The sequence below is a fragment of the Lissotriton helveticus genome, chromosome 5_1, assembly GCF_964261635.1.
Source record: "Lissotriton helveticus chromosome 5_1, aLisHel1.1, whole genome shotgun sequence".
NCBI lineage: Eukaryota > Metazoa > Chordata > Amphibia > Caudata > Salamandridae > Lissotriton > Lissotriton helveticus.
In genome coordinates, this window is record NC_136065.1 from 162509672 (window position 1) to 162525930 (window position 16259).

At 46.3% G+C, this 16259-nt stretch overlaps 1 protein-coding gene across 1 annotated transcript in view; it reads left to right on the forward strand.

Annotated features, from left to right (window-relative positions):
- Positions 1–15465, forward strand: part of SARDH (sarcosine dehydrogenase) — a 741717-nt gene extending 726252 nt beyond the window's left edge. Inside the window, exon 21 of the mRNA XM_078641957.1 lies at positions 15005–15465. Within this exon, the coding sequence (XP_078498083.1) occupies positions 15005–15130 (126 nt within the window). The 3' untranslated portion in view covers positions 15131–15465. The remainder of the gene's footprint in view (positions 1–15004) is intronic.
- The last annotated feature ends 794 nt before the right edge of the window (positions 15466–16259 follow it).

Below are 16259 nucleotides of genomic sequence, written 5' to 3' on the forward strand. Positions count from 1 at the left end.
GTGGTTTGCATTAGTTGTAGTCGATCGAGCGCCCTCGGTGTGGTTCTTGGAGAAGCAAAAAGAGCGCGCGATTAATACAACATTCACCTGTGGCTTCATACCTTGCGGTTATTTCAGTACAGAACTGTTTGTATTTCAATGCACCGGAAAATGTTTTTGATCCAGGCCTCGTAACGCGCGAGTGTCAAATCACATCAGGGTGCGGCGAGCCTGACGCGACCCCGGAAGCGCCTGCTGCGCCGGTGCCTGCGTCAAACATGGCATGGCGTGCGCCACTCCTGGGGTCGATATCCGTGGAGCAAGTGCGTGGAGCGGGAGAAGGGCGCGCGATGGGGGCAGGAGGCACTGTTTTAATGGGACGGATTCTTTGGGGTCATTGAGGCAAAGCTTGCGGAGAGCAGCACTCTTGGGCTCATCCTGACCTCTGCTCTCACCGTTCAGCGCCTCTTGTCTTCTTAATCTGTAAGGATTTGTTTCTTTCGATCGGTTTCACTCTTGTAGAAACGGCTCGAAGGTCGAGTCGGTCTTTGTGGGCCGGGGGAACTGGTGCAGAATTAACAGATGCTGGAGAGATGCGCTGAAAGAAAGGCCGGCTTCTTGGCGTGAAATTATTGTTTTTCAACTTTACTCTCATGGGTAGAAACTTTATTACCCCGTCAGACAGCCCTTGCAGTGCCTGGTCTGCTGTGGCCCCAGTGAGCAAGAAAGAAAATGTTTTCTTGTTCTTGAAGAGGAACAGTCTCATAGCTGTTCCAGGCTTTGACAGATTCTCAGTCCAGCATGGGTCAGATTCTCAGAACTTTTCTGTGTCTTGTAGGTTCACAGTTTTAGAGAGGGCCTTCATATGTCTATGATTTCTGTATTACACCTTGCTTTGTCCATTGTCAAGTCCTGGGCATGAGGTGGTCCTTTCATTTGCCTCGGAAGGCCAAGCCATAGTAATCTTGGCCATTGTTGTCTCAAGTTTACACTATTTTCCAACACTATTTTACAGCGCCTGCTTAGATGGTGCGTTCTCTTCCTTACCAGGTCTGAGGTGGAAAACCATTAGGGTCCCATACTGAAAAAAAAACCACAGTGGGTTGGGAGAAAACTCTGCATCTGCGGGATATGTTATCTTTCATTTCTGAAACCTGACCCCATGTTGTGGCATTGTCTTTCTTGTGGGGAAGGGGATAAGAATGGTGGCTTGTCCGCACAGCGGGATGTCATGGTGGACGTGCCGTCACTGCTGCGTTAGCTGAAACAGCGCCTGCATTGGATGTTGGAGCCATATCTGGGTTAAAAAGGCAACTGTCATGGCAGCCCACTCTCTGTGGCAGTCGCAGGTGGCGGGCAGAAGTGCAGTCCCTGCCAGGCACCTTTTCACGGTCAGCCCATTGCGGGCTTATTAATAAGACCCTAAATGACCAACTTCTCTCTTCCAAACTAATGGTCTGCTTCTTTCAGAGAGTTGATAGGCCAATAGGTACCTCTAACTCCGGCTTTCTTCCTCTTCATGAACATCCCCCAACTAATGCAGCCCTGGGCAACAGTAGAGCCAATTGAAGGAAGACCTGGCTTCTTTGCTGCCCTGTCGCCTCTTTAGGGCTTCTGTGCTGAAGATTTGTAAGTTACAGCCCTTTGACACTACTTTAAGGAAACAGCAGGGTTACCACATAGACAGATCTTCAGTAAAGCCATGCAACAACTTTATATTTATTTGTACAGTTTTGTATGGAGAAAATATAGCACAGCGGCACAAGAGCACTTTATAAAGACAAGGCATTTAAATAGCAGACACAAAACGATCAATTAAATACCAAGTGACAATCTCAGTGACAAATATACAAGTTAGGGAAGAAGTGCAAGTTTTTACTCTGATTAGTACTGTTGGTGACAAGAGGCATTCTGAGGGTAAAAACGAGCATCTTTCTGGTCCAGCTTTTGTCTCCACGTTGAAGACCAAATGACATGGAACACGTATAATGTGGCTATTGCCATGCAGGAAAGTGGGTGAGAGCAGTGCTTAATTTGAGCTGGTGATTGCTGGTGAGGGGCACCAGCACTTGTTTTCGGGTACTAGCTCTTATTTCACCGCATCAGACATTTTTGAGTGCGGATCGGAAAGATAGAGGATGAGAATGACGGGAAAACTTTCATTAAGAGAGAAGGCAGGAAACTACAGGAGTGAGAAAAAGAGGCAGGGTGTGTCTGGTAGTGGATTAGAGGCTACTGGCCTTGGTATTCAGCGCACCAATGTTTAATTTGCTTCTGAGTAGAGCTTCAGGCAACAGCACATTACTTGCACAAATTAAGCACTGTAGGGGGAACCATATCGTAATACAAAACAATCGGTAGTAGTCAGTTATTTTTCCATACTTAGAGTGTGTATGTTACCATTGTAAATTAATCAATTCATCTGACCAAAAAAGCATATGTCAATATATATTTGTATATGACATAGTATGAAAAATCAATTTGTGACTATGCCATATGGTAATTTGCACCTTGGTACAATTCAACCCAAGACTGTATGTCTCAATATTCCAGTCTGGCTCATGTGGGCAAACACACAAACAATAATCTTACTTCTTTCACAATCCAGTCAAATGCAAAACCTAACCTAAGCTCCATGTAGGGATACAGACAGAGTTGCATGACTGTGCAAAGAATAAAGTAGCCAAAACGAATCCCAAGTGGGCAAGCTTGTCCAAGTATTCCATCACAGTCAGATACAAAAATAATATACAAGTATGGTAAAAGGACATGAAGTAACAGAAAACAAGCCTGAGGGGGCAGAATTGTGTATGTATCACTTCACTGATGGCATTCATACAGTCTGGTACTGAAGTAATATATCAGTATGGTAAGCAAATAATCAGTATTTTGTTGTGCCCCCACAAACAGAATACAATACCCCTGCATCCTGACTATTAAGAAGTTCTTATCTGAAGCTATGTGATTTCTGCTCAGTGTCCCATTAAAGAGAATAGTAGCGGGGTGTTAACCAAGATTGGTTACACCACATATTGTGCAAAGAACCACATAGCTGGTTTGATTGTCCCTTCCTCCTCTTGCTGTGTGAAAAATATCAGTATTAAAGCCCATAGCTGGTTACTGACTCTTCTTTGTTGTGAACGGTGGTGCCTCTATCAAACCCAAATTCATGACAAATGTTTGTGATGATGTGACATGGTGTTGCGCTGTGGTTAAATGATAACCATGCCCAAAAGAAGTACTTATAGTTGGGATTTGGGATTTTGGTTTTAACTGGAGATAACCAAACAAGATAAGCTCTAATTTCGGTGGTAACCAATAAGAAAACACGTTCATTGCATTTATGTTTCTTTGCCTCCATCCTGAGTCTAATTGTTATAAATAAAGCCCACTATACCTAAATACAATAAGTCTGTCGCTTTTCAAGTCCTGCTGCAAGACCTACTGTTTTTAGCGCTTAATTCTGTCTATTTTAGCCTTACCCATTGCTATAAAGCATGATGATTCTCCACTATATTGGGTATATTTTTTGGTAAAAAATAATTAAACAAAGATAACCAGGGTTGTGCAAGTGGAGGCCTAAGAAAACAAAAGCAGGCATGCCTTGAGGACCCCTGAGTAACCAGTGTCTACTGCGGAGGTGCTGAGTGCTTTCTGGGAGGTGTCTGTAATAACCAGAGGTACCGTTCCACCACAGAGGGAGTGAAGGAAAGGCTGTGTATTAGAGGAGAAGTCTGCAACTGAGTAGCTTAACAATGTGACATCAGACATGTCTTGACATGTTTGAGTTGCTCGATATGAGGGGAAAAGCTTGCATTTCTTTCTAGGACGTTTGGAACATGGGCAAGATTTCTGCCAGGCTAAAGCCGTACTTGTGATAATGAGGCAGGTAGTATTATAGAGGTGACTACCTGCATGGATGTCATTTTGGGGTTGCCATGGGTTGCAGCTGCAACCCCTGCTTTGCCTTTTGCGACCACTGGCACCGTCTTTGCGACCACTGGCCTTAGAGGTGGCAACATCGGTTCCAGAAGCGCAGGTACAGCTCTTATTGATGTTGGTTGTGGCTCCACTTTACTTGTTTTCTGTCAGTGTTGTATTACACTAATAACAAATATATTATTAACAACATTCTATGTTGTGCATCAGTGACTGTGTGTGGATGTGTAAGCATGTGTGTGTGAGTGAAATTAAAGGTCAAATGGGTATGGAGGTCGCTTTAGGTGCCCCTGGCATTTTGGTGAATTGTCGTTCATGTGCTTATGAAGCAATAAGGGTTCTTAGGGAGCCTGTTCCATCCATGGAGGGCATGAGGACCCTGCAGCAGTTCCTGGCCAGTAGAGTTTGATCCAGCATTCTTGGAAGACACTGATGGTGCAAGAGACACACTGGCTCCTCAGCTCCTGACGACGATACGTCAATGATATGTCTGTTTGGTTTCCTTCTTATATACGCTCTTGCGACTGCTGAGTCACTAAAAGTCTGTCCCTCTCATATATTTCTATGAATAATATACTGCTAACTGAATTGCATCTAGACACCCCCAACAAAGGATACAAATATTTTAAATACAAACCTCATGAAGCTAAAGTTAACAATTTATACAATGGATCACACCCTACGTGTCCCACTATATGCATGTTCCTTTATTTTGTGAAATAAATGTCTGGTGTGCGCAGCATAGACTGAAAGTGACAGCGTCAAGGGCCCTTTTTAGGTTGAGCCTAGTGCCAGCACGCATGCGCTGCTCCGCGAGACTGATTGTAGAAGAGTACGGAATAGAAGCCCGCCCACTCTCTGTCCATATTTGCCATTGGCTTGTGTCATTGTCTGCCGTCAATGCTGGCTTCTGATTTGTCAATAGGTTGGTTAGTCCCTCCTTAATACTGCCTCCCCTTCATTTGTCACCTCCCATAGCGACTGGACCCTTTACTTCGGTTGTTAACCCCTTCCGTGCTCCCTCCCCAGTGCTGCCAACGGCCAACAGCCGGCGCAGCCCCGCCCACCCTTTAGAACGCCTGCACCGCGGCGGAAAAACCGCTGCGGTTAAGGCGTTAAGCGGTGTAGGAGGATGGATATCTGACTATGGTTACCCCCAACTTTTTGCCTAGTGTTTAGCTGGTTTTCGACTTAGTTGGCCTGGGATCCTGCTATTCAGGGCCCCAGTGTGAGAAGTTGGCCTGATGTATGATGTTCACTATTCTAGTGAGCACCTTGTGTCAGTCCAAACAATCCCTTATGATGGTGGTTGTAAGTCAACCTTATAGACAAGCTATCCTAGGGGTAGCATAGACCTAAGCAGTCTTAGGCTTAACTCAAGAGGGCATGTGAAGCCAGCTGTTTTACCATATGCAATCCTGTAATATCAAATGAAAGGACACCACACAAGTTATATATTATAAAAATATATGTATTTATTACTAGAATAATCCTCTGTACTCTTTGTGAGTGCAGAGGCACAAGCGTTTAAACAAAAGCACAGTTAAACATACAAAAGTTGCACAATTATGGATGGCCCGGTGGCCACTCAAACCATATTTTGAATGAGTGGTATAAGAACGGCTTTTCGAACAGTGGTAAGGCCTAGGGCCTTGGGAATCGCTGGGACTACACTAAATGAAATGAAATGAAAATGAAATGAAATGAAAATGAGTTTTGTATAGCGCGAAATAGTTGCCCGGAGGCGTCCAAGCGCTGAGATTGCGAGATGTTCTAAGCGGCAAGGCTATTGACACAGAGGAAAAGAAAATTTTATTTATTTATTGAACAAAAAAGTTTTCAGATGCTTCCTAAAGGAGGTCAGATCTGGGTTAGACCTCAATTGAAGGGGAAGGCTGTCCCACAACTTAGCAGCATTAAGGGTAAAAGAACGACCTCCTGATCTAGCCCGGTTAACTTTGGGCACCGTAGCAAGAAACGCGCTAGCAGAGCGCAACTGTCTACTGGGAAGGTAGGGGGTGATTAAGGAGCGATGAATCAATGGGCCAGTTGCCCAGAATGACTGATGGGCGATGCAAAGGGATTTGAAAGTAATCCTGTCCCTAACAGGAAGCCAGAGCAGTCTTGTTAATCCAGATTTAGCCGAGGACCTACGGGGAATTTGAAGTAGGGTCCGGACTGCACAATTTTGGATCACCTGCAATTTCCGCAATGTGAAATCAGGGGCTCCCAGATAAAGTGCATTTCCAAAGTCCAGCCTGGAGTGGATCAATCCCTGTACAGTAATTTGTTTAGCTTTGAATGGTAACAGGGGGAGAATCTTCCTCAACATTCTGATAAGGCCGAAGCAGGTGGCAGACAGCTTGACAGCCTGGTGGTCTAGCGTTAGGGACCTGTCCAACCAAATGCCCAGGCTCTTAATGGCATCCTTTGGGACTAACAGTAGTTAGGATGGGAGTAGCCCGCGGGATTCGGGTGCAGCGCTAAAAGCACACGCATGCACCAATGCAAAGACAATGGTGCGTAAAAGTTACAAAGTTACTGTTTTAGAAGTCTTCCGACTGGACTAGAACTTAGCCACTTAAAACTAGGACACTAGAGGTGTAAACCACTACAGGAGCACCGGCGTTCAATCGTTACCTCATCCACAGGAAGCGGGTGCATAGGGGCCAAAGTGTGTCGGGTTTCGTCGTGGAGTTCTTTGGAGCCTGGAGATGAAGATGCTGCAGGCGGCCAGGAGAGAAGAGTCCGGTTGGATCCAAGGGTGGATCGAAGATGTAGAGTACCTGAAAGCAGAGGGGACAGGGTCTGGGTCACTAGCCAGTGACCAGGAAGGAACCAGGAAGGAACCAGGCGATGTCGGGCGCAATCAGGTGGTTGTTGAGAAGCTTGTCTCCGCTGCCACGTGGACTCTGGGGCATCGAGGATGACCAGGAGTAGATCACGAGCTGTCCCACAAAGGCTCTCGCTGTCGGCGGTGTCAGCTTCCGGATCGGAGTTAACAAGCCTTGGCAAATGCAACCCATGCAGGATTTGAAGATCGCTTCTTACTCGGACCAGCAAGGTCAGAGAGGTTGCTCCTTTTCAGGGGAGCGAGGGCCAGTCTGGAGCAACCAGACTAGCAGAGTAGTTTCAAAGATTTGTCGTCGTAGTGGCCACTAGCCAACGGGCAAGTGACCGGACAGACGCGTCGAGCAGGAAAATGCAAAAGGGCCCCACGCAGCACTCGATGAGTGTGGAGGGGGGATCTTCAGTGCACAAGCTGCTCGGGGCTGGGGCTTTTCAAACCACAATGCACAGCTTCGAGGGTGCCTCGGGAGCTGCACGGGCAGCACTTCGCAGTCTTTTCAAGATGGCCGGTCCCACGTCTCACGTCGCCTCCACGGGTCTCAGCTTTGCTGTGGCTGTGGATCCGGCTGTTGAATGTCTGGGAATCTGGTTCTTGTCGATCTCTGTCGCGCGAGCTCCGGCGGGAGCTGCAACAAAGCAAACCGTTGGGCGCTGGATGGTGCCTGTTTGCACAGGGTGGGGAATTGTTTTGCGAATAATCCTGTCCAGCCACCTTGTTCTGTTTTTCCTGTTTGCACAGGGTGGTCACTCCTTGACCACAAGGGAGATTCTTCAGTCTTCCATGTCGAGTGGGATGTTGAAGGGTTCAGAGTTCTGTATCAAAGTTTCAGTCAGGATTATCTAAAGTCTATGGGCACATCTCCTACCTTTATTCCAAATCAAGGGGCTGAATATCCTGCTAGTTCCCTCCTATAGGTGGGACCCAGGAAGGGGGTGGTGACACCCCTTTCCCTTTGTCCAATTTCGCACCAGAGCTGGGGCTGGAGTGCCCCAGCACCGGTTTGAACTGGGCTATGCATGGGACACCTTGTGTGTCTAGTTTCACTCGCCCCGCCTGCCTCAATCCACTATCTCCTGTCTGGGGTCGTGTAACACCTCCCTGTGACAGAAAACCTTTTGTCCAAGCCTCCCCTGCCAAGTTTCGGTCAGCAGCAGGAGGCCAGACTTGTGTCGGTGGCAGCAGTTTCCATTTTGTGATGCTGGGGCTCTGGTTAGAGTTAACCGCATTTAAGTAAAGGTACATGTCTTCTCCCTCTAGAAGGGTGGAATGCTACTCCCGTCGCCAGAACTGGTGAGGGGGTAGTATTCCAAAGTGTATGACACCTTACACGACATGTTTTGATAAAGCCAAACCAAAGTTAGCAATAACCGCGAGAATTATAATGCACTTAAGAGTATATGGTATGGCAAAACCCTGGAACAGCTATAAGGAAATGATTCCGAAAGCTGCAGACAGGCTCAGCTCATGCTAGAGCACCATCTCACATAAAACCAAGCACTCTGCCTCCAGGATTGTTAAGGCCTGCCATAGGAGTGACTTAGAGGTATATATGTGTCCAGATATAGGTTTAGATATAGGTATACTATATCTAAGCAAGGGGTGATTACACAACCTTGCCCCAGCTGAGTGATCAGCCAGTTGTGTCTGTTGGTATGGCCAGCCAGGGGTGGCAAAAGATATGCTGCAGCCCCTGGTAGGCCTTGGATGCACCTATGCCCTGGGTACCTATAGTACACTGTACAGGGGCTGATGAGGTGTCCAATACCAAATTGGTGATGTGCCTATAGTACATGTATGTGAATTTAGAGAGAGAACAGCAAGCTGTGGGTCTGATTAGCAGACCCACAGCCACATCAAGTCGAAAACCAGTGAAGCAAAAAGCAAACATTGGGGTGACCATAGGAAAGCAGACCCTACTCTCCTACACCCAGGCTATCTGCTCTCTATAAAATGGACTCCATGTACTTTAGGTACATACCTAATTGGATATTGGGTCACCTTGTGAGCCCCTGTATAGTGTACCATAGGTACCCAGGGTATAGGTGCATCCAAGGCCTACCAGAGGCTGCAGCATGAATTATGCCACCCCTGGCTGGCCATCCAAATTGACGCAACTGGCAACTGGCTGATCACTCAGCTGGGGCAAGGTCGTGTAATCACCCCTTGCATAGGTATAGTATTCCTATACCTACCCTTATATATAGACACATATATACCTATACGTCACTCCTATGGCAGACCTTAACAATCCTGGAGGCAGAGTGCTTGGTTTTATGTGAGATGGTGCTCTATCATGAGCTGAGCCTGTCTGCCGCTTTCAGAACCTTGTCCTTATAGCTGTTCTATGATATAGCCATACCATATCCTCTTAAGTGCATTATAATCCTTGCGGTTATTGCTAACTTTGGCTTTATCAAAACATGTCGTGTAAGGTGTCATACGCTTTGGAATACTACCCCCCCCCCCCCCCGCCAGTCCTGGCGGTGGGGGTAGCATTCCACCCTTCTAGAGGGAGAAGACATGTAGTTGTGGCGTTACCCGGTTAAGTTAAACAGAGCCTCAGCATCACTAAATGGATGCTGCTGCCACAGACACAAGTCTGACCTCCTGCAGCTGGGAGCCCTTCCAGCGAGGGAGGCCTGGACAATAGGTTTCCTGCCTTGGGAGGTGCTAACACCTCCCCAGACAGGCTATAGTGTATTGGGGCAGGGTGGGTTGAAAGGAATGAGACACTGCCAGGGACACAAAAGGTGCTCCATGCATAGTCCGGTTGAAACCAGTTGCTGGGGCACTCCAGCCCCAGCTGTGGCGCGAAACTGAACAAAGGGAAAGGGGTGTAACCACCCCCTTACCTGGTCCCACCCATAGGAGGGACCGAGCAGGTAATCCAGCTCCTTTAATTCGCATAAGGCTAGGAGCGGAGTCTAGAGACTTTAGATTATCCTGAACTGAAACTCTGACATGAAACTCTGGACCTTTGACATTCTACTGCAACTAGAAGACTAGTGGTCAAGGAGTGACCACCATGTGCAAACAGGCACCACCTAGCGAATTGCCGGTTTGCTCTGCCGTCGCTCCCGAAGGATCCGGACGACCCTGCTTCACAGGACTGGACTTGCAGACTTTTCTGACCGCGACCCTCACCTCCAGCAAAGCTGAGACCCGTGACGGAAACGAGAGATGTGGGACCGTACACCTGGCCATTTTGCTCTTTGCTAAATTGTGTAGCTTCTGAGGCGTCCTTGAAGTTGTGCATTGGGACTTGAGAAGCCCCAACACCGAGTCGCAAGTGCACCGAAGCTCAGCCCTCCACACTCCACGAGTGCCGCGTGGGGCCTGCTCCTTTCGACGCGTCTTCGCAGTTGCTAGCCCGTTGGCTAGTGGCCATCTTGAAGACTCCTTTTTGAAACAATGCTGCATGCCTGGTTGCTCTGGGCTTGCGCCTGATCGCCTGCAAAAGGGAAGTTCCACAGACCTTGCTGGTCTGTACCAGAAGCCGATCTTTGTATCCTGTGTGGGTTGCCTTTGCCAAGGCTTGTTGACTCCGATCCGGAAGCCGACACCGCCAACAGTGAGAGCCTTCGTGGGACAGTCCTTATCCAGCACCTGGTTGTCGTCGACACCTCCTGGTCCACGTGGCTGCAGAGACAAGCTTCACTTCTTCACATGATCGCAGCTCGACATCTTCTGGTTCCGTCCTGGTTCCATCCTGGTCACTGGCTAGTGACCCAGACTCTTTCCCCTCTGCTTTCAGGTTCTTCACTCTTCCGATCCACCCTTGGATCCATCCGGACATCTTCCTCCTGGTCGCCTGCAGCATCCTTTTGCAGCTCTCCATAGGAATCGAAGACGAAACCCGACACAACTTCGCACCTATGCACCCGGCTTCCCTGGGTGAGGTATCTCGAGTACTCCAGTGCTCCTGTGGGTAATAACTATCCAAGTGTCCTAATTTAACTGGGTTTCCTCGAAGTCCACCCAGACTGTCCGAAATCAACTAGTTTCTAAACTGTGCGTTCCCATTCTAAGTCTATGGGAACCCGCGTGTGTGTTTAGACACTGCACACACATCCTGTGGGACTCCTGCTTCCTAACCTGTGGTTATTCAGTGTAGCCCCAACGATTTCCTAGGCCCTAGGCCTATTCACCATTCCTGTAGTGGTACTTATACCACTTCTTTAGTATATGGTTTACGAGGCCCCTAGGGCAGAAGTGTAATTGTGCAACTTAACGTATGCTATTTAAGTTACTTGTGCTGTATCTCGAACTCTAACCTCATAAAGAGTGCAGAGGGGTTGTGTTAGAAATAAATACATATATATTTTATATATACCTTGTGTGGTGTCCTTTCATTTGATATTTAAGGGGTTATTATTGGTAAAACAATTGGCTTCACATGCTCTCTGAAGTGTTAGCCTAAGACTGCTTTGTCCATGCTACTACTAGGATAGCTGGTCTATAAGGTTGACTTTACAACCATCACCATAAGGGTTGTTTGGACTGGTGCAAGGTGCTCACTAGAATAGTGAACATCATATACCAGGCCAACTTCTCACAAACAGTACGTGTTATTTAGACTGTGAGCACTATTTTCTTTAATGAGGTTCTCCTACTGCAGGCATGACATGCTTTGGTGCCTTCTTTACTGCCCCTTCCTCCCGTTGTCTGTACCTTCTCCCTTCTCTAATTGTGATTCCTTAAGAATCGCACTCGCAATTAGGGAATCCCTATTTCCTATTGCGACTCCATTCTTTCCTATGGACCTCAACCCCTTAGGTGGGAATGGTCAATTATTGCCTAAATTGTGATTACCTAATTTATAAGCACAAATTCTGTAATGCAGAGGCAAGGGTGCCCGGGGGCCTAAGGCTCCCCTGAGGCACCCCTAATAAAACAATGTGCACATGTAAGGCACACACATGCCCTAGGACATGTGTGTGCCACATGGCACTTTGAAAAATGCAGTTTTGTGCATTTTTCATAGTATGCACATGGTTAACATCAACTGCAAATTGATGTTAATAAGCATGTCCTAAATGCACTGTTTGCATTTTAGAAAGGCTTCTTGCAGGGGCATTAGGGAATCGGCATTGATATTCCCTATTTGCATTCGCAATTTAGGTAAATGCAAGATATTGTGATTACCTAAATTGAGAATCCAAAATTTTTAATGCATAGTAAAATGCCATTTTCCGATCGCAAATGGACGATTTTTGTGAATCGCACTGTTTGCGATCGTAAAATTATTTGATGCATGTGCCCCTACGTGATGTAAATTCTTGCGGCCCTCCTGTCTGACCTCTGTGCTTGTGGCAACCACTAGCCTCTCAAACCTCAGGCCCTCCTGAGTGGCCTTAATGCTACATTTATGTGTGGACTATAGAGGGCTCAATTCAGTCACCAACACTGATGCTCAACCCATTCCCTGAACTGACAAACCCATTGAATGGTTAGAAGCTGCCAAATTCCTGAGCACGTTTAACTTTATGTCCGGTACTGGTAGATCGCCTTAACCAAGGGAGCTAAGAAGAGGGTCTGTATTCTCCACCACAGAGGGCCAATTCCAGTTAAGTGTGATGCCTTTTGGGTTAAATAATGCTCCTGCCGCCTTACAGAGGTTGGCCCACTGGGTCCTGGCTGGGATGAATTATTTCAGTGCTGCTTCAGGCCATCCTGTCTGAAATCAGTGTTTTAGATCCTTCCATCGTCCCACATTGCTTGTGGCTCTTCTCTTTGTACTCAATGCTTTTGGAACTCCTGTCTCATTTCAATGTCCTCTATTCCTGTTCCCAGAAAAGGAGTGCGTGGCCTGATTTCACCACTTGGGTGAAGAGAAGAGCAAAAACATAGTCTATTTCACCAAAATCTGGTTTTGAAGCATTTCTTCTCTGTACCCCAGTGCAATGTTACTCCAGCGGAACACCAATTTTATCTTCCAGTGTGGCCAGATTAGTATGTCATTTAAAAAAAAAAAAATTCTCCATGTCTGGGGACTTTTATTCAGGGCTTTCATCAGCTCTTCCAGTGTTTCAGTTCTGCCTCACTTTATTAAGCAACGTTTTGTTCCTGTGCTAGTTCTCATGGCAAAGGTCTGTTGAAAGTCTGAATGCCATTTGTTGTCCCCTTTTTAGATCTAATGCTCATGGGCTCAGAAAATTGGAGACCCACTGACTATTTCTTTTTTAAATTCCAGATTCACCCTGACATGCACCATAGAGCCTCATCTGATCTTAGCCACACTTTAAGAAATTGATGGTCCTACTTATCTCACCTCTACAGTGATGTAGGTCATGTTACACTTTTTCCTTTAATACCCTCAGACATATTAAAAAATCTCTAAGAACAAAAGTCAACAAACAAATGTTACCATACGTTTGCACTCTAATATTAGGATGGGTTACTACTGCAAATTGGCCATCAAGATTATCCTTGCAGTCCTGTTTTCCTGGCCTTGCTATTCTAGAGCTTGTTCTAGAGTTGCATGATTGTTTGAGGATGGTGGAGGGGCAGCGGTCTGTACAGCACCACTATGTACTGATCTATAGCGAATGTTATGTTTGCAGAGATGGATCCATGTCCATGATCCGTTTTTTATTTACTTGTCAGAGTGCACACTGCCTCACAATGTGTAGCAACCATCAGAGGTATGTTTGTGTGCCTCACTCTGCAACCCAGCTGCAATTAGTCATCCCAGTTAGGCATTGAGATTTCAGTTGAGCCTCTGTGGTTATATTTTGTTACTTTGAAGTGCTCCAACTCTGCATCCGGTAAACCAGAATGACTCTATATTGGACACATACTGTTGAGGAGAAGCATTTAATGTGAGCGTGGAGAACCCGTGACTATATCAGTTTTGTCATTGCATCTAAATTAGTGTTGCAACAGGAGAAATAGTGAAATCCCTTATGTCCCACACTAGAAAGACTTCTCAATAACTGAATTTAGATTTTTATTTGATCTGCTCAAGACCCATATATCCTTCAACTCTTTGCTCCCAATAAAAATATTGCAGGATTGCATAGAAGCAGAAACCAGTGTTCCAGACCAAAGATATTTGCATACTTTAGTGGGGAAAAGAGGCATTTCAGGGACAAAGAAACACCGGAGCCGGGGGACAAAGGCTTAGGAATTAATCATGGCAGGATAACCTCCTGCAGATGCAAAATCTTTCAAGATTCAAGATATGCCGTTGGGGTGGTGTTACAACACCAAAATCCAGGGCCCTCACAATTCCACCACTGCAGCTTGTAAGATATCCTTCACGGCCTCACGGATGAGGGCTGACACCGGTTTTGTGGAGGGCCTCACGATCTTAGAGCCCTGCTGTGACACACCATGCGTGCATCCCTCTCCACTCGCCACATTTGTACTGGTTAGTTTGGCGGGTTGCAAGATCGAACTCCCTCATGGAACACCTCCGTCAGGATGACCCAAACCTCCAAACTGACCACCAGTTATAACACCTGCCTGCACTTATCTGCCTTGTGAGAAGAGTAAGAGGTTTATCACACCTGCCTAGGATGTTCTTCAACCTGGGGCACAGAGGGTCCCAGCTACACTCCAGTAAAGCCCCTCTCTGCCACAAGAGGGATGCAGTCACAAGATAGCGCCCTTTCGTTGGGGGCCTAGCCCCCTTCCAGAGGAAGGGTATGGATGCACCTGCATATATCGCTCTGTTTGGCCAGGGAAGTGGGATCAGGTACTCTCCTGTGCAGCCTGACACAAATAAGGGGTAGGGGCTGATCACCCTTAAATAGATAGATGCAGTCTGTATATTCATCCTCCTTTGTGGCATTCAAAACCAGCCTTAAGGATCAGTGTAGCCCCATACAACCACAGAGCTGGCGCTTTACCCACCACTCTGATTGCCTGTGGCACTCGCCCCGTTGAGGCAGATATGTCTACACCATCATGTCACAAACAGACCTTTCTTTCATAATAGAATACATGATAACATTGACTGTGTAGCAGTTTGTTTTCTCTTTCACTCAGTAGGTGTGTGATTGTGTTTCTGTGGGCTACTTAGGGGATAGACTGATTAATTCACAGGCGGTGCAGAACACTTCACAGACGCTACAAGATGGAACATAGGAAAAAAATTGACACCGCTACCTATTTCATGATGACATTACTGGAATACAATGTGACAAAAAGAGAACGTTTATATAGTAGTTTGATCATGATCTTTTTCAGGTTTTTGTTAATACCTATCCTGGTTTGTTTCCTTTCCTTCAGGTGTCTTTGGATTTCGTTCGTGATGGCGAGTACATGCTGGAACGGATGGGGGTGACCTACCCAGCCAAGGCCCATTTGAAGGCAGTATTCGACCCAGAGAACAAGCGAGTTAAAGGGATATACTGATACTGCAGACCCCTCGCGGAACCATAGGAGAGTACAAACCAAGAACCAGACAAAGACTCATGCACAACTGCATTCTAGATGCCGTGGGCATGGTGGTGCCCATGCTACATCGAGGTGCTTTATATAATTCATCCAGAATGTGTGATTGAAACTTACATGTGTCCTTCAATAATCTTGTTAATGTGTCCCATTTATGGAAAGGCAGAACTGGCAGGACACTTCCCGAGACTGGTCTGGTGGTGAAGAGGATTTGGGAACATGACAGAATGTGATCATCCCTCCTGGTCTATACCTGATGTTTAGGCTAATAAAATAGGAAATATTTTGCTATTAAATCTTGTCTTGCTTTTTTTGTAAACCATCCTGTTTCTAGAGTAATGTAAAGCCATAGGAACACTGAAAAAAATATGGTTCTTTTTTTCCAGCGAACTTATGTGATCTTAGGCATGAACTACCCTTTGTGTTGGAGATGCTCCAAAGCACGATGAGAACACTTGGGCATTATTATCAGTGATACAAATGTGGTCATTCAGCGGTACCCCATGGGAAAATCTAATTGACTTTGCCGCAAGGACAGCATGCTAAAGTAAATACCTATTCCTTCATGCAAAGAGATGAGGCTATCACTGAGTGGGAATAAAGAGAATTGAGAGGAAATATGATTACTGGGGGGGTGGGTGGAGGGCAGGCTCTGATGAATAACAGAGGTTTGCAGGTCAAGGTGGCTTTCCACCCTCTTACTGCAAGCAATGAAAGAGTGGATGGGAAAGCTGAAAATGGCATGAGAAAACCCTTTCATCTCTATTATTAGAGAGCTCATTTCTGGATGAATGTGTTAAATGGTGATTTAAATAAAACTGCAACCCATAGCTCACTGATGACATATCATTCACATAGTTGATTATCTTTTACTTTAAACTTGGAATATTTGTTTTAGTAATCAAATAGAGCCCTTTTTATGTCTGGCAAAGCAAACGCCTTGTGCCCAATACACAGAAAGTTGACTTTGGATGAGCTCACGTCGACTGTCGGCTAGAGAGATTGCCAATCATATCTCTGATTGATGTTGGTTGTTTGGGTGTTTGGGTATATTCTTCTACCTGCTTGTAAGTGCTTAGAATGAATGGGG